This window comes from Leopardus geoffroyi, chromosome D3 (assembly GCF_018350155.1).
Source record: "Leopardus geoffroyi isolate Oge1 chromosome D3, O.geoffroyi_Oge1_pat1.0, whole genome shotgun sequence".
NCBI lineage: Eukaryota > Metazoa > Chordata > Mammalia > Carnivora > Felidae > Leopardus > Leopardus geoffroyi.
This window is the reverse complement of record NC_059339.1, coordinates 76,814,706-76,832,210: the sequence shown is the minus strand read 5'-3', so window position 1 is coordinate 76,832,210 and position 17,505 is coordinate 76,814,706. Positions and strand designations below refer to the sequence as shown.

The 17,505-nt window shown below is 46.5% G+C and overlaps 1 protein-coding gene across 14 annotated transcripts in view; it reads right to left on the bottom strand.

Annotated features, from left to right (window-relative positions):
* The window catches only part of NEDD4L (NEDD4 like E3 ubiquitin protein ligase), a 343,481-nt gene that overhangs the window by 47,457 nt on the left and 278,519 nt on the right, over positions 1-17,505 (bottom strand). For 8 of the 14 annotated variants that reach the window (XM_045457832.1, XM_045457833.1, XM_045457834.1 and 5 more), the window contains 7 exons: positions 16,224-16,356; positions 14,665-14,841; positions 11,419-11,493; positions 9,653-9,712; positions 4,400-4,531; positions 3,778-3,897; positions 2,485-2,682 (listed from right to left, as the gene is read on the bottom strand). In XM_045457832.1, the coding sequence (XP_045313788.1) occupies positions 2,485-2,682; positions 3,778-3,897; positions 4,400-4,531; positions 9,653-9,712; positions 11,419-11,493; positions 14,665-14,841; positions 16,224-16,356 (895 nt within the window). The remainder of the gene's footprint in view (positions 1-2,484; positions 2,683-3,777; positions 3,898-4,399; positions 4,532-9,652; positions 9,713-11,418; positions 11,494-14,664; positions 14,842-16,223; positions 16,357-17,505) is intronic. The other 6 variants (XM_045457835.1, XM_045457837.1, XM_045457828.1 and 3 more) reach the window with 3 other exon arrangements.

Sequence of the window (17,505 nt, the reverse complement as noted above, 5' to 3'; positions counted from 1 at the left end):
TACCAGTTTCTCTTCCTGTTTCCATCGTAGTGTTCACATGCTACGAATAGCTACGCTGTTCTCTTTAAAAACAAACAAAGCAGGGGCGCCTGGGTGGCGCAGTCGGTTAAGCGTCCGACTTCAGCCAGGTCACGATCTCGCGGTCCGTGAGTTCGAGCCCTGCGTCAGGCTCTGGGCTGATGGCTCAGAGCCTGGAGCCTGTTTCCGATTCTGTGTCTCCCTCTCTCTCTGCCCCTCCCCCGTTCATGCTCTGTCTCTCTCTGTCCCAAAAATAAATAAACGTTGAAAAAAAAAAAAATTTAAAAAAAAAAAAAAAAAAAAAAAAACAAAGCCAACCCCAAACCAACTCCAAACAGATTCTAAGCTGAAAATTATCTTTCCCCTTCCCTCCGTCTTTTATCACAATAAACCAGCAATGGGGAGAATGGCTTCCACACAGAGCATTGTATATAGGCCTTTGTTTGGAGGTGGCGGGGCAGCTGTGTGCCGGGGCGTCTGATCCCTGGGGAATTCCCAGTTGCTACCTTCAGGGTTTTCTACAGCGACAGAAGCGGCAAAATACTGTTTCAACGCATTAAAATTTTAAATCGGTGCCATCAGTCAACACCAAGTATCTTGGGTCGAAGGGGGCAACTGGAAATTCAAACTGGGTTTCATTCAGCACCGATGCGGGCAATAAATAAAGCCAAGTGCTATTTAAAATAAAAGCTGTCCAGCGGCGGTCACAGTGCAGTTGTGGCGTGAGAGACCGAAAAGGTTAGGAGGCTGGGCTGCTAAGCTAGTGCAAATGACTCAAATCACAGCTTGTGCTGGGCAAGCCACAGCGGCTCCATACACTAATCCATCTACTGCGACAATATTTACCCCTATTCCTGGAGCTCCCCTGGCTGGCCGAGGGCTGGAAAGCCCAGCGGTGCTGGAGTGAGTGGATCACCGGCAGGAAAGCCGAAGGTTCTGTGTCCACGAGGGCAAAGACCTAATACCCAGTCTCTATTGTGTCTATTTGGGCACCAAACAGGTGCCCATTGTTCACTCTCCATGTGCCCCCCCAACCTGTACTATCACCTTCAGGCTAAGAGGCAAGTCAAACAAAGCAACATGCTAGCAGATGCCTCAGAAGGGATCAGGAGCTTACTACAGGAATGTCACCAGATCTAAATGACAGATTCCCCTGGCAGGCCACTCCTGTACCTCCAAAGAGGAAGAACTTTTAGAGTGCTTCTCACTAAGGAGTCTTGAGAATGTGTGTGTGGGGGGGGCATTTCTGGTCCCCCCCCCCCCCCCCGGCAGGAGGACGGGGAGGAATAGTGGCTCTCAGGCTTTTCAGTGGCAGGAGCCACGGATGCTAGATGCCCGGCAATAAAAGGCACGTTCCTGCCCCCAGTGCAGAGAATGTCCTCGTGGAGACATGCTGCCTCACGATCCACTGGATTTTAGAGGATGAGCCCTCTAGGGACTAAGTTAACATACACTGCGGGCAAAGTGTGAGTGACAATCCAGGTCACTTTGGTTCAGGTGTCTTTCTTAACACAATGTTTACTGTTCTGCTGACTCTACTACACTAAGGGTCTTCTCTAGAAATGGGGATTTTAAAACGTGCGTTCACTGTTAGCCCAAGCTAACAACCACCCAAACTCAACCGGCTTTCACATAACGTCAGTTCTAAGCACGGATGACAGAGGTCAGAGTTAAGCTCTGTATCCAGAGAGTGAGAGAGGGATAGGGACAGGAAGGGACAGGGACAGGAAGAGGGCAAACCTCCCGCAGCATCAGAAATAGAAACAACAATACCAAGTTTGGTTTCATCGTAGGTCCAGAGATCACATGGTAGAAACAAACCGCTCCCTTCTAAAAGGACTACGTGTGGTGTTAAATAAGGCACCGTGAATTCAGCCGAAGAAATGAAGAAATGACAGAGGCACGGAAAGTCCTACACAGGCACCTCTGATTAATCTCGTCATGCTCGTTAACGCAACACACGGAGTCCTTCTCCTGGGGGATTCAGGGGCACGTGGAAGGGGAACAGGATGAGAACAATCAATTTTGACAAGGTGCTCACAAGGAGGGGCCATCAGATTTACAGCCAAACTCCTCAGCGCATCTCTTGACCCATAATTAAAGGACAGAAACGCAGCACAGAAGTGTGAAACACGGACCCGATGAGGACGGTACAAACTTAAAAGGACAAACCAAATGAAGATGATAATGGCCCTAAAAATGCAAAAAGAAACCGATGGCAGAAAAATGATTAGCATGCTTAGAAAGAGATTAGGATACCTGATACAAGGACAGCATCGCGAGAAGTGAGGCAGTAACATCAAATCGCTGGCACTGGGGGGCACGACCCTTTTCCCCCACTACGGCAAACTGTCGGGCTCAGTGAGAGATTTCTCTGCGAGAACTACGGACACCGAGGAAGGAAACCCAGGAGTCCATACCAGACCTCGGGAGGAAAACGGAACCAAATAAAAGCAGCAGCCTTACCCACGTTGTAGTCTTTGTGTTATGGTCAATGAAGAAGGGCCGGCCGTTTGGTGCTATCCTCATTTCCCAGCCGGGTGGCAGGAAGCTCTGTGTGACTTTGTGTTGTGGTTTAGGGGAGTTGTAAGGTGATGGCTGTGGGGACTGTGGATTGGAAAGGGTATCTTTCACAGCCCGACGTACGGGTGAATCCTTGGCACCCTAAGGAATAATAACGAGCATTAGAATTCTTACCACGAGCTAGCCCGGAGGGGTCAAAATGTACCTGGGCATCAACGAACGCCCGTCTTTGGAGAGGGACGAGGGAGAAGCTCCAAAAACCTGCTTCGGTCATTCATTTAACTTTGAAACCACTCTCACTTTCAAGTTTTTTTTTTTTTTTTTTTTTTTTTTTTGGTTGATTAAACACACAACGTTAAGTACTTATAACCGAGATCCGTGGACAGCTACTCAGCATACACCCAAAATCTTGTTCTCTGTTGAACATGATGGATGAAAGGTTTACAGAGGCTGAAAAAACGCATGCCCCTGCTCTTAATGAGCTCACAGTCTAATGCGGAATGGGTGGGCAGTTTTCAGAGCACAGAAAGAAAAACCTGGACCAACGGAGACAGCCACCCGGCCTTGCATGGCTGCTACCTGCTGAGAGCCCATTTGGACGAGATCACAGCCACTCCCAGTCATCAGCATCCTAAACCCAGGGGCCGGACCCACGGCCACCTCTACGACACAGTCAAGTTCGGAGCTTCCAACATTTGCTCTCCGGCTTCTCTCATTCTGATATTGGTGATGTTAAGGGACGGCACGGACCCCACACACACAGGAGAGAAGCACAAGCAGGTGCCCAGCAATGGTTTAGGGACGCGAATGTGCATCGGAAACACGTATGCCCATACAATGACAGGCCCTACGGTCGAAAGGAAAGAAAATGATCAAAGCAACGGCTATGTTTTCAAACGCAATGTAAAGCATTGGTATTTGAAAGAGTTATTATGCGGTCAAGAGTGAAACACAACAAGAATGGAGCAAGTTCGGAAGAGAGGCGCCCGCTTCCAGCACAAGGGACCGTGGCGGCAGCCGAATGAGAATGGGAATCAGGTGGGAGCCCACGGATGCGGACCAAGGCGAAACAGAGAAGCGTGAAGTAAGGCCGCACGAGAACACCCTGCACCACGGACACAACGGCTGATCAGAGAGGGGACAGGGGCTGCAAAACTCAAATCCAAGGGAGGCGAGAAGAGAGAATGAGAAGTCCCGGGGACAGAGCGACCCGGTTAGACGAGGCAGCCTTCTCACCTCCAGTGGGGCAGATAAGGTTACAGTCGGCGAGCTGAGGCTACGGGGCCGGCGGATCTGAGGCTCGATTAGGTGGTTGTTACTGTTTGTGGCGGATCCGGATGCACCGTCTTCTGCGAGCTATTTTGGAGGCAAAAACAAGTTAGCTTCATAGGAGGATCCCCTGTGCCATGTGATTGGGAGCGTGGACCCAAACAACAACACAGCCAGCAATAATGAGAGGTCTGGCCTCTTCGAGTGTGGAGGAAACGATTACACATAATAATGGGGGCAGGGATGGGGAAACATATCCAAAGGAAATAGAAATGAATCACTAGCCCAGCCTAAAAAGCAGCCTCGGAAATAAAGGGGGCTGGGAGAGAAGCTATACTGTGATAGGCTCTTACTTTGAAAATATCTTTCCATGTCACAGCTTAAAACTGCATCTAGGGATGGGCTGATCTGAGGACCGAATTCTTCCTCAGGGCGGTATTATGCTTAGAGTTAACACGTTTTCTTGGGGAGGAAAGATTTTCTCAGACACGGGTTCTTTAGAGCAACACATTCACATCGGGAACACTGAGCTCATGTACACTTTGGCTCCCGTGGCCTGTGATTTTAAGTTGTAGGACGATCTGCATACCTGCATGATAGGTCGAGTCCAGGTTGTGGTTCGATTGTTATGATTGACATAGTATGTGCGTCCCTTAGCATCTTTTCGTTCTTCCCAGCCTGAAGGTAGGCCCGGCGTGGTATGTGCATAGGCCACTGATGGCTGTTTGTGTAAGAAATCATTATTATTTAATATCTTGCATTTGCTTTCCGATCAGTTTAATAAAGTCATATACACCCAGAGAATTACTTGCTCTAGACCAAGTAAGTTAATTTGACCAAAACATTAGTGTCTGGAAAAAAGGCAACGGATTTCCAAAGGCTTCAAGTCTACTGTGAAATGAACCCCACGCTGCTAGGAGGTCCAAAAATCTTACCTACATCAGTTGTAGAGCCCTGAAGACTGAAACGTCAAGGGTTGTTGCTAACGTGATCGTAAGAGAAATATGCAATCTATTTCAGGTACTAAATTTTATTGTCAAACCGCATGTTACCCAGAGGGATTGTCCTGAACATTTTTTCCTCCATATAGTTGCCACGGTGATCTTCTCCTAATTCCTAAACTCTTCATCGGCTTAGAGCCCTTCCTCTATAGCATTCAGGGGAAAGAATACAGTCTCCTCTCTAGGAGGCCTGTATTTGCACCAGGGCGTAGAATCAGGAGGACTGACCAGGACAGCAAGTGGCCAGGCAATGTAGGTTAGAATTCCAGAGGGTCCCCATAACCGAGGCGTCTGCTCCCGTCCTCCCCTACAGCGGGTCTCTCTTTAAAAGGAGAAAAGGGGCTCCTGGCTGGCTCAGTCGGTTAAGTGTCCGACTCTTGGTTTCAGCTCAGGTCATGATCTCACGGTTCGTGAGTTCAAGCCCCACGTCGGGCTGTGTGCTGACAGTGCGGAGCCTGTGTGGGATCCTCTCTCCCTCTCTCTCTCTGCCCCTCTCCTGCTCATGCTGTCTCTGTCTCTCTCAAAAAAATAAACTTTAAAAGGGTGCGTGAAGCACCCATGGATTCTGGGTCTAGAGACATGTCCAGCAACAGAGTGACTATATTTGGACAGTCCAAGTTAGATTGCAAAAGGACTCCTGAGACACTTTGGTCTGTAGGAAGCAGTCTGAGAAATGCACTCTGGGTGGAGACACATCGGAACAACAAGGACGCCTCAGTGACTCCTGGAGGGAGGAGATGGACGTTTGAGGTGAGGAAGTCCTGCGTGTACAGAGGCCGCACAGGAGATCTGTAACTGAGAAAGGGGTGCTACCCTGAGGGCGGGGGCTCAGAGACAACAAGCCAATCGTGGCTGCCGAGACTCCCGGGAGAACGTACAAGAAACAAGAGGCCAAGCATCAGGAATAATCTCTTTCATGAGGTGACAGAAGGAAGCTGCTTCTTTTTGGGAACGGTCTTCCCTAATTAGGATCTTGTGACCTGCAGGTGTTTTACCAGGGGCATACGGGGGTGAGGAAGTCAATCTCGTAGCCATCTCTTAGCATACCTCCGCGTACGCATCCGATCGCTCACGTCCACTACCAACACTGTGCCTTGGCAAAGAGGATGGTCAAAAGCACGCTCAGTGACACTGCCACGTAACCTGGGGACCTCGGTGAATGAGGCTGAATATTCTGCTTCATGAGCTTGATGGCACGTTCTACAGAAAAACCACCTGAGCCACGGAGCAGCTGCCTCAGTGTTTATTCCCAGAACGTTATTTACCAAGCAAGGCAAGATTATTTGTAAGAGGACTTTTTGCTAAATCTGTAGTAACTATTTTCTTGGCATTCTTCCAGATTCAGTCCTGAAGGCTCTACAATGGTTCGTTCCAAGACTGTGACCACATGGGTTCTGGATCTAGGTGTGGGGCCACCTCAAGAGAGAAAGGGACATCAGCATGCAGACTCGATCCTTCCATGAGTATTGAAGACACACGACTTCACCTACAGCCTTCCCTACCTGAGGCGCCAATTCAAAAGAGCTGTTTCTACGGCTACTTTTCTCTGGGGCACTACCAAAACTAGGCTCCGCTGAACTAAGAACCCACATTGTAACCTAAGTGGTCAATTCATATTTTTGGCCAAGTATGTGCTATCAATCTAACCTACTGCTGCTTATATGACGACCAAAAATGCTTGGGTTAAATGGGAGACTAAATGGAATCGGTTTTCCTCCTCCCTACCGAGTTAATTTGTGGGAGAGGAAATCAGATAGGCACTCAGAAAGCTCTACTCTGGAAACCATCAGGTTAGCGTTAAAGTTACAGAGTCCCCAGAAAGGATGCTTACGAGGAGACTCATAGAAGAACTTGGATGTGCCATGGCTAATCTCAGAACTGAACTCTAAAGCTGCAGAACCTCCAGCACCAGGTTCCTTTCACAGGTCCAGTTAATGGGACTAATCGGTTTCTGGAAACTAAGAGCACAGTGCAGGAGAGAACACTGAATTTGATTAACATGCTCATTTCACCTTCCATTGAGAATTGGATTGGTGCCCTATAATCTAGTCCCATTTATGTGTGACGGTACTATTAAATTCTTTCTTTATAGATTTCCTTCTAAATGACCTTGGAGAACAACTTGTGCCAACAAGTCCATTTGTGACTCACAGCACTGCCCTCACCACAAGCAGCAGGGGAGGAGGCAGGACTCAGCTCCTCCAGACAGATCATGCAAGAGACCCAGCCCTGGAGCTGAAATCAGACTTCTGTTGTGAGAGAGAGAGAAAGAGAGAGAGAGAGTGTGTGTGTGTGTGTGTTCACATGTGCATGCCATATGACCTCAAGAGACAAGTTCATTAATCAAGAGACAAGTTATAAACTGTTAATTTAACAACTTCACAGCTTTTCATCTGAAAATACTATTGTGTTTTGGCATTGCCCAATAGCCAGTTAACGATGGCTTCCCAGTGGCTCCATTTATCTCATTAAGACGAAGAACTCAATTATGGATAAACTGTAAAAGTTTCAATATGCTTTTAAAGATGGCAAACAGTTTCGTACGATCACAGACTCTCCAAGATTTGCTCAAACCCTGCTATACCGTTACCTCAGTGTATTTTTAGGTACGTTATATACAGAAGAGTCCAGAAGGACTGTGCTATCCCCCCTCCTTTTATCTCAGGGAGGGTTGCTGCTTGGCCAGCTGGAAAGGGACACTGGTGTGTATCATTTGTGTATATACGCCAGTGTGTATTCATAAACCAAAGGGCTGTAGTTCCACAGGTGAGGATCAGGGCTTGTTCATTAATGCACTTGTTCATAAAAGCACTACCATGGAAAAAGAGGTACGGGCAACACAACACGGTGCGTTGTGCCCAAAGGGTGGGGCGTGGGGGTGGGGCTGAATGTTCACTAACAGGGGAAGATTATATAAATTGAGGTGCATTCACATAACTGGATATTATTCAATTATTACTATGTCTATGTCCCAGAGGAAGGACCGTAAGTGACAAATATCAAGTTGCTAACTGATGTGTGTAGAAGATCCCAGTTGTGTGTGTGCATGCACGAGGAGAGGGTGTGTAAAAGGGGGAAAAACTTGGTAAGAGAAGAACTGGAAAAGATACTTTCAAACCTGTCTCGATTTCTATTAGCCATCAAATAAGTTGGTTTATTGCAGCCGAATGATCACCAGATACGTGGGAGGCATGAGGGTAGGTACAACACTTGGGAATGACTGCTACCCAAGCCCTTAAAAATAAACAAATCCGAACTCATATTTTTAATTCACTGCTGGACGAGGGGGAGGGCACAGGCAGGAAGAACACAGCAGTGGCAGGGGCCACAGGACCTCATTCAGATGGGTCACTCTGCCCTGCCAGATACCGCTCACCATGGAGCCCAGTGCTCTCATAATTCGGTGCATCCTGCCACTTAATATCCTCAGCTATCACAACACTCCAACACTAATGGCAGATCCCATGGCCCATAAAATGCAAAAATGGATGGTAGAAAATGCTCATTAGCCCTGGATTCTATTAAAATTACTTAATGAAACGGTTCTGTCCACCTGGCAGCAATTCTGCTGGAGGCTGAGCCTGGCCACCTAGCACATGACTTTCACATAAATCACAAGCTCGCTAGCTTCCGCTGGGCTTGGTTTTGCTGACTGCCCATTTGATTTTCCTGTGTGCAGTGCTGAGCGTTACATTCTAACAATATAACTAAGTTGGTCTTTTAAGTCCACATCCTGCAGAAAACCAGCAATTGTGTACGTATTTAAAGGTATTCTCGGGCGCCTGGGTGGCTCAGTCGCTTGAGCGTCCGACTTCAGCTCAGGTCATGATCTCAAGGTCTGGGAGTTCGAGCCCCGTGTCGGGCTCTGTGCTGACAACTCAGAGCCTGGAGCCTGCTTCAGATTCTGTGTCTCGCTCTCTCTCTGCCCCTCCCCTGCTCATACTCTGCCCCTCTCTCTGTCAAAAATAAATAAACATTAAAAAAAATTTTTTTAAAGGTATTCTCAAGTAATAAGCAGTTATAACCAACCTAACAAGGATGACACAATTAGGAAAATTCTTCCAAGAGTCGCAGTAGCTCAAAGCATAAACTATAAGCTAGCCTGTTGTCTGGAATCATGCAAAAAACAGGCAATTAAAATACATAGTCCTGTTCAAGTTACCCATAAACATCAATACTAAAAATTATTTAAAATAATGAGCAAGAGTAACAGATACTTGGCTTAGAGAAACTAAATTTTAAATTTCTTCATTATATTCCCTCCTCTCTCTCCCCCTGAATTATACGAATCCTCACTCACTCCTGTGAAGAGAGCTCCTTGTAGCAGAGCACGATTCATGCTCACCATACACAAATCTAAGCCAGGGTTTAAAATCTGGTACGGGGAGCGGACGGGAGAGGTTGGCTGTGCGCACATCTGGGAATCCGCAGGGACAACGGCATGTAGTTCCTGGGGCTTCCCTATTCTCTTCCAACCAAATTATTTTACTCGGGCATTCTAACAAAGCAGAAAAGCTTACCAGAAGTACAAACACTCAAGACAGAGATACATTCTGGTATATGTGCTGCCGAAACGAGCATGGCAGAAACACATTCCAAACGGTCAAATTAAATGCACTTAATCGAACCTTGACAGTATTCCTAACAAAACGACAGGGGACTAAAAATCGTCTCACCCAGTACCTCTGAACTACGTGAAAGTGAATTTCACACGTATAGCTCCGCGGCACAAAGAAGCTGATCTTACCCAAAAAAGAAAAAAGAGTACCTTCACCATTGTGCACAATGTTAAAAACCAACCCACGGTTTTGTCATGAATGTCCGATCAAGGGTATCATTACCGTTGGCTCCTCACCACCTGTGACAGTTGATGAACGCGCTCTCCTAGCTGGGGCACTTGGCTGTTGAATGACAATTTACATCAGTGAAATGCACTTAGGGAGACCACCCACTGCTTACTGAATCAGGAATCACTGGTGATGCAGCCAGTAAGGCAGGTGATGTGGATCTGAATCCCTGAAATCCACCCTATTCAAATAAAGCTGAGCAACCACTCACTGATGACCAGAAGAAAAAGAGAAACGCAATCGCCTTCCCACCCAGAGAAGGCTCCGCTTGCAACATGATTCGGGTAAACAATGAACCGACAACCTCAGAAACGTGAGATGTATTATTCGAAAAAAATGGAAAACCACCATGGTTTTGCCCCTACTGTTAAATAACTAGTGGATTCTGAAATCTGCCAAACTCGTAATTTGAATAAGAGGCCACTGGTGATCAGTGAGTTTACAGCTTTACAGGGTACAAGGAAAGAGGGAGGAATCAATAGTTTCCAGGAAAGTGAGCTTTTTGGGCAAATAAAATTGAAACTGATTTTGAAAAGGAGAGAAAGTGCCATTAATTCATCAAGGAAAGTCACGGAATCATCAGATTGAGGAGGATCCCCTCTCCAAGGATATCACAGCTGATTATTCTGGTTTTGGGGGACGCCTGTACTAACACCATCCCAGAAAGCATGCGCTTGTCAAGCTTCTGATCAACCAGCACATTCTATGTGCACCACAAACTGAGTCTGCCGTGTTGATTACTCCCTTAACCAGTGTACTCATCAATCCGTTCTGTTACCATTAAAGACCAAAACCCAGGCAACAACACCCTTTGTAGTAAAAATGGACACGACAGGGTAGATACCATGACTGCAAAAACTCTAAGTACGATCTTTTTTCCCTTTAATTTCATAGAAAAGTATTAATGCCAAAAAAATAATCAAGGATTTGTATTACAAAAAAAAAAAAAAACAAAAAACAAAAACAAAACAAAAACAAAAAACCACACTGGATAAGGTCAGACAAGGTGAACATACTAAAACCACAAAACATTTTCTCCTCCAAAAGGAGAAATAGATTTACAAAAAATATCGTAACGTTAACACCAAATGTCTCTCGAGGCAGTCCTGGTCTGCCTTCCAATTTGCACGTTCATTTTTATTTTTGTCCCATATTGGGAAACACAGGACATCCTTCCGTATTTGCTGCTACTTCTAAACACTGCAGTAGATCGCTTCTCGGCCTTTTGGCTAAGATCAAGTGTAAACACTGCAGTAGAGGGGGGAGCAGACTGTAGCCAGTTCAGTAGTCAGCAGAGGTGCGTTTAACAGAGAAAAGTACAGGCGCTTTGTGGGTTAAGAGCTGAGGCCATTAGTGATGAGAAAAACCACGCCCTGCAAACCCGGAAGAGTTCTTCCTGTTCCAAGGGATTCCTGTGCGACTGGAGCACAGTGCTGGGAACTCAGTAAGTTTAAAACAAAACAAAACAAAAAAAAAAACAACGAATTATTAATACGCTTTTGATTAAGTAGTAAGCACATCAGAAGTGGTATTAATTTGGGTGGAAAAGCAAAGCAATGAAGTTTTCAGCCTTTCAGAGACTAATAGAGCTCTTTGTATTCGGAATCCACTCTCCTTGGGCAATTTGCTAGGAAATCATCCGGTCTCTCGTTTGCACAGAGAACCGATTTACACAGGAAAAACTCTTCCTCAGTAGCCCAGATGATTTCAAACACAAGCCCCAAGGGCCAACCGGATGGCTGGCAAGGGGCGTGGGTTACCGGTGGTAGATGAGCTTGCTCGGCAACGGTGTCCGTCACGCTGCAGGACCGCAACCTTGAGGACGGTTCTCTTTGCTGAAGGGGGGAAAGGACACGAAGCATCGTGAAAACACAGGCCCAGAAACAAGTTTCGTTGGTTTAAAAACTAAGTCACGCAAGCCTATTGAGTGTTCTTTCATGTGAGAAGATGATTCGGTGAGACACCGTCTCTTCTGGGCCATGAGAGTAATCCCTCAAGCAGTCGGGTGGGTAATCTTATGTGTCATTACGAGTGTTTGCAGCAGACAGAAATTCTGACTGGTCCTTAGGAGGAAGTAACAGCAAAAGTAGGAAAAAGAGGCCAAAACAGGACAGGGGACTCAAAAGGCCAGGGTGACACTCTACTGCTTCTTTAAGAAATGGCAGTAGGGGTGCCTGGGTGGCTCAGTCGGTTAAGCACCTGACTTCGGCTCAGGTCGTGATCTCACAGTTTGTGGGTTCGAGCCCCGTGTCAAGCTCTTGCGCGGACAGCTCGGAGCCTGGAGACTACTCTGGATTCTGTGTCTCCCTCTCTCTCTGCCCTTTCCCGGCTCACGCACTCTCTCTCTCTCAAAAATAAATAAACATTAAAAAAACTTTTTTAAATAAAAAAAAGGCGGGGGGGCGCCTGGGTCACGATCTCACGATTCGTGAGTTCGAGCCCTGCGTGGGGCTTGGTGCTGACAGCTCGGAGCCTGAAGCCTGCTTCCAGATTGTGTGTCTCCCTCTCTCTCTGCCCCTCTCCTGCTCATGCTTTCTCTCTGTCTCTCGAAAATAAATAGATGTTATAAAAAAAATTGGCACTAGAGGGGCGCCTGGGTGGCTCAGTTGGTTAAGCACCCTGCTTTGGCTCAGGTCATGACCTCATGGCTCGTGGACTGGAGCCCTGCATCGAGCTCTCTTCTGCCAGTGTGGAGCCTACTTTGGATCCTCTGTCCCCTTCTGTCTCTGCCCCTACTCTGCTCATGCTTTATCTCTCTCTCAAAAATAAACATGAAAAGGGGCGTCTGGGTGGTTCAGCCCGTTAAACATCCAACTTCAGCTCAGGTCATGGTCTCATGGTCCGTGAGTTCGAGCCCCGCGTCGGGCTCTGTGCTGACAGCTCAGAGCCTGGAGCCTGCTTCGGATTCTGTGTCTCCCTCTCTCTCTGCCCCTCCCCTGCTCATGCGTTGTCTCTGCCTCCAAAATAAATAAAAACAATAAATAAATAAATAAATAAATAAATAAATAAAACAGTAAAAAAAAAAAAAAATGGCAACAGGAAGCTAGCAGTCTTGCGTTTTGCTCTGGGATGCAACCTTGGGGTAAACTCTAGTGTGATGTGAACAGAGGAAAAAATACTGATATAGATGGTTCTTGAACATTACCATTGACAAAGGATCAGTTGGAATCTAAGGCCAAAAAACTCAAATATGGTCTTGTGCTACTTCCGAAGGGTCAGTTACAATTTTAGCTTCTGAATCGAGTTGAAGTCGTACAGAACAGGAATGAGGGAAAATAGTGAGGTTCCTCTAAAACATCTAGTGTGTGATGTACAGTGTTCCTCTCACTCGTTTGTATTCATCTATCTTTTTAGAAGAACAGCCAAGAGACCCAATCATAGAATGGCAGTGGGTTACACACACGAAGGCCAAGTATCTAAGTGGCAGCACATTCGTCCATGGGATAAGTATGTAGGCACTCGTTTTTAATACTTCAGTACTCACTTCAATGGTAAGCAAAAGGGGGTAAGGTCAAAGAAAGACTCTGTGACAGCGACGGGGGCCTATTCAGGCCCTTCCACAATGGTTAGGTTAGCACGAAGGATTCCTTCTTTAGTAAAAGTTCATGCTACTGTCCTTGAATATAGAGTGATCCTGACAAGCGACACTGAAAAGGAGTCTCGTGTTCTCTTTCCAAGACATTCTCACTGAACAGCTGAATCAGACTCAACACCATCTTAAAATAATACGGACTCTTGCACTTGGATCTTAAAGATATTTGGGGCAAGTTCAGTGATTACATGCAGGTGGTCCCTATACAAAGAACTAGAGATGCTCACTTAATACTCATGCTGAAGAAAATGAGGAGTTTTTACGTGGTAGGCTACAGGTGTGCACCTGCTTAGGTTCTTGCACTGCTTCCGACATTCCACAGGTTTTCAATACACGGCTTCATTGCTTATGTTGTTTCCACAGCGACAGTTTTTACCAATTCAAATATCCCACATATAACATTTTTCCCTGCCCTTTTAGTATTAGATTTTCACCTCAGTGGTATTTCTCTTTCTGCAGAACATTTACAAAATTTTAATATAAAACCACATTAACTGAGTAATCACTGCGACTCCTATGATACGGGCCAATGGTAAAAACACCATAACCGACAGAGTAACAATCTTGTGAGCGCTTACTTGCTTTTACATCAGATGTAGTCCTCTTATCCGTGCACATCCCATACGGTTGTAATAATCACTATTTTTCTAGGATGCCATTTTCAGTGCAGTGACCACTATCATTTACTGTTATACATCTTTAAGTTCAATTTCTCGAGAAACATGGAGAGTTGCATTTGTTCTCAACTCTATTCACAGGCAGGTATTTTTCTATGGACTTTTCATGGCCTTCCACGATGTGTTATCAAACATGGAGGTCTTCATGCTCATTGTGCTGCTTCTCACTGGGGCTTAGCCCTATCTGAAGTTTCCAGAAAGAGGCTCCCTGATGGTTAAGAACCCAAGTTCAAATGTTATCCTGAGGTCCGTGCCTCAGCTGCATAAGCTTTCTTAAGGATTCGCACTCTGGGACTTAGGGGACGTCTTCCGTCTCCCATCCTAACTCTGTCTTGGATGGGTCCCTTAAACTTCATCTGCGAAGTGAGAATGATAAAGTGGGCAGCAGGGTACTTAAGAGGAGTAGTTAAGAGGCCCGATGTCTCCCAGGCCCCCCTGTGAAATAACCACCTTCGTGATGGAGGCACTATTTACGAGCCTCTGGCTGGGAAAAGAAACTCAAGGTTAAAGGTGATAATAACAGAAATGGACTCTTCTCGAGTTCTTTACAAATCAAGAAAGATTCTCACCTCTTGGACTAATTCTGTCCCCTGGGGAAGGGGGAACTTTGGAAAATGTCAGAGTTCTCTGGGAGCTGGAAGGACCTTGGTCATTATTTGCACACAAGAGTCTCTTAAAACGACAAGGAGTGATAAAATATTTGCTCAACTTCTCATTCAAACAAGACCATTACTTACGATCAAAGAACCAAACTGCTCCCCATTGGAGTCTGGAGTGATCTGAAGCCTTCTGCTCAGCTCCTCAGACAGCTCCTGAGGGCTGGTCCGGGACACTGGAGAGGACGGCGGAGGGGGCAGTGACAGACTGAGGGAGTCTCCAGTGATGTTCACTTCCTCGGAAATGGTCTCCCAAGGCTATCAAGGAACAAGATGCTGGGGTAAATGGTAGGAGCGTGGGATCCTCTCGTCACCTTGCCAACAACCACCACCACCCTGATAACTATAATTAACATTTACTGAGTATTTAAGGCGCACACAATCTTCTAATAACCCTGAGGAACATGTGACTACTACCCTAATTGACAGGTGAGGAAACCGAGGCACAGAGAGTCACCTGTCAAAGAGAACAGAGTTAGGAAGTGGCAGGGTCAGGAGTTGATCCAAGGGAGCCTGGTTCTAGGGGCTGCGGTCTTAACCCCTTTAAAACACCACCTCTCTGAGAGGTGACTTACTTCTAGTACTGGTTACTACATGGGTGGGTTAAAAATGTTCTCAGAAATTCGTGGATGATTTCCATGGATTTTCTTTTACTGTAAGTGCTGAGGAGTCACTGTTAGAGCAGCAGAGATGCTATAAGCTGTAATTAAACAGTGGTATTAAGTAACTTTTAGTGAACTCATTATGGAATCACTGATTTTGCTTTTCCAGTGTTGATCACTGCAACATTTGTATGAATGATCTTCATAAAACACTGTCTAAACAGAATGGATTTCTAGTAAGTGAACACAGTGGTTAAGACTGCCACAGAAGTCATTGCTCAACAACTGGTAACTGCTAATTTGTTGTTCAATTCATAATTCCCCCCACCCCATAATTTACCATACACATTTAAGGGGAAAATAGTAAACGTTTCTAAATTCACCCAAATTCCTATCTTCCTGGCAATAAATCTCTTTCACGATGTCAAAACTCCTTAGAAGTATTTGGTACCCAAACGAGGTACAGGGCTCATTTAATTGCTCACCTATGACAACCACATTGCCACTACCTAAGATACAGTTAGACTCTGGGGGCAGGTAAATAATAAGGTGAAAAATATCTTTTTTTTTTAAACGTTTATTTATTCTCGAGACAGAGAGAGAGCATGAATCGGGGAGCGTCAGTGAGAGAGGGAGACACAGAATCCGAAACAGGCTCCAGGCTCCGGGCCATCAGCCCAGAGCCGGACGCGGGGCGAACTCACGGACCGCGAGATCGCGACCCGAGCCGAAGTCGGACGCCGAACCGACGGAGCCACCCAGGCGCCCCCCGTAAGGTGAAAATATCTTCAGATTTCCAATGTGTTCTAGAAATAACGTCAGTCCCTTCTGCAACAGACAGGTACACGTATTCGTCAAACTTGACTTTTCCATGCACTTCCTAAATTGATATCCCAACGGTCGTCAGTTAGCTGTGAGGCCACCATCTTGAATTTTTAGACGGCATTTACCGTGAGGAAGCATCAGGACACAGAACCCACGTGGAGCCCACGGGAAGGAGGAGCTGCGGCGGGCGGAGGGTGCGTGGGGACGTCTTACCTCTGGGCCGTCTCCACCCTCGCTGGGCTCCGGCTCCAGGTCCTCACTGATGTGTCTGCGCGAGCGGAAGCGTCGGTGCGCGGCCTCCTGGTTGATCTGCCTGATGTTGCTGTCCGACTCGGAGGCCACATCCCTGGGAGCATGGGGCGAGGGGGAGAGAGAGACGGGACAGCTGGTGTGGGTATCTGGCGCCTTCCGCCACAGTCCCGCGCTCGCCAGAGGCCTCCCACCCACTAAAACGCGGCCGCCGTCGCGTCCGACACGGACCACTCGCTGGCCGTTACGTGTGGGAATTCGCCCAACGCGAACTGGTTGGAGGATAGTTCTGGGTTCATCTCAGTCAAGGAGACAGCGCGTTTAAATGCATCAGCACAACGTTTTGAGTATTTCAGGCAAATAGCACAAAATGTACTTTAGTGTTTAAGAAATCACAGCCCTCTGGGGCGCCCGGGTGGCTCAGTCGGTAAGAGTCTGACTTTGGCTCAGGTCATGATCTCACGGTTCATGGGTTCAAGCCTCACGTCAGGCTCTGGGCTGACAGCTCAGAGCCTGGAGCCTTCTTCAGATTCCGTGTGTCCCTCTTTTTCTGCCCCTTCCCCGCTCGCTCGCTCTCTCAAAAAAAAAAAAAAAAAAAAAAAGAAGAAGAAATGAGAAATCACAGCCCTCCATCTTTTTGCTCTAGTGAGAAGGCAGGCTTCTCAAAGGACAGGTGACTGACCTGGGGCCAGTCAGTGGTGGCCCCTCTAGGAGTCTAGCAATGACAAGGCGGCAACTTTAGGTTGGTAACGATTGGCCAAGGAGCAGAAAATAGTACAAACTCAAAGCCGGGATCTGGAGAGAAGTGCTCCTGACCCAACATGAATTTTTTAACATGAGTTTTTTTTTTTAGCTGTGCGGATCTCATTTTGACAGAATCTCAGGATCATTCAGGATGACACTGTATTTCTCCCTATTAAACCACTGTAAAAAATTCACTCAGACATCAAGTGATCATTTCCCAAATCAAGTGGGATGTGAAGAACACAGCAACTTTTGTGTGTGTGTGTGTGTGTGTGTGTGTGTGTGTGTCATGTATCTCTCTTAATTCAGGATCTGAAAACATCAATTCAATCTTGAAAACTGCTGCAGTAAATTACAAGCAATCATCCTTTGGGAGAAATACTACTTGCCGGCTTTTAGAGTCGAAGTTTAAATGTCAAAATGTTTTGCGAAGAAAAATCAGACTCTTTCAATAAGACACCGTATTCGGTTAACAGAAATGATGCAGCAAGTTAACATTTCA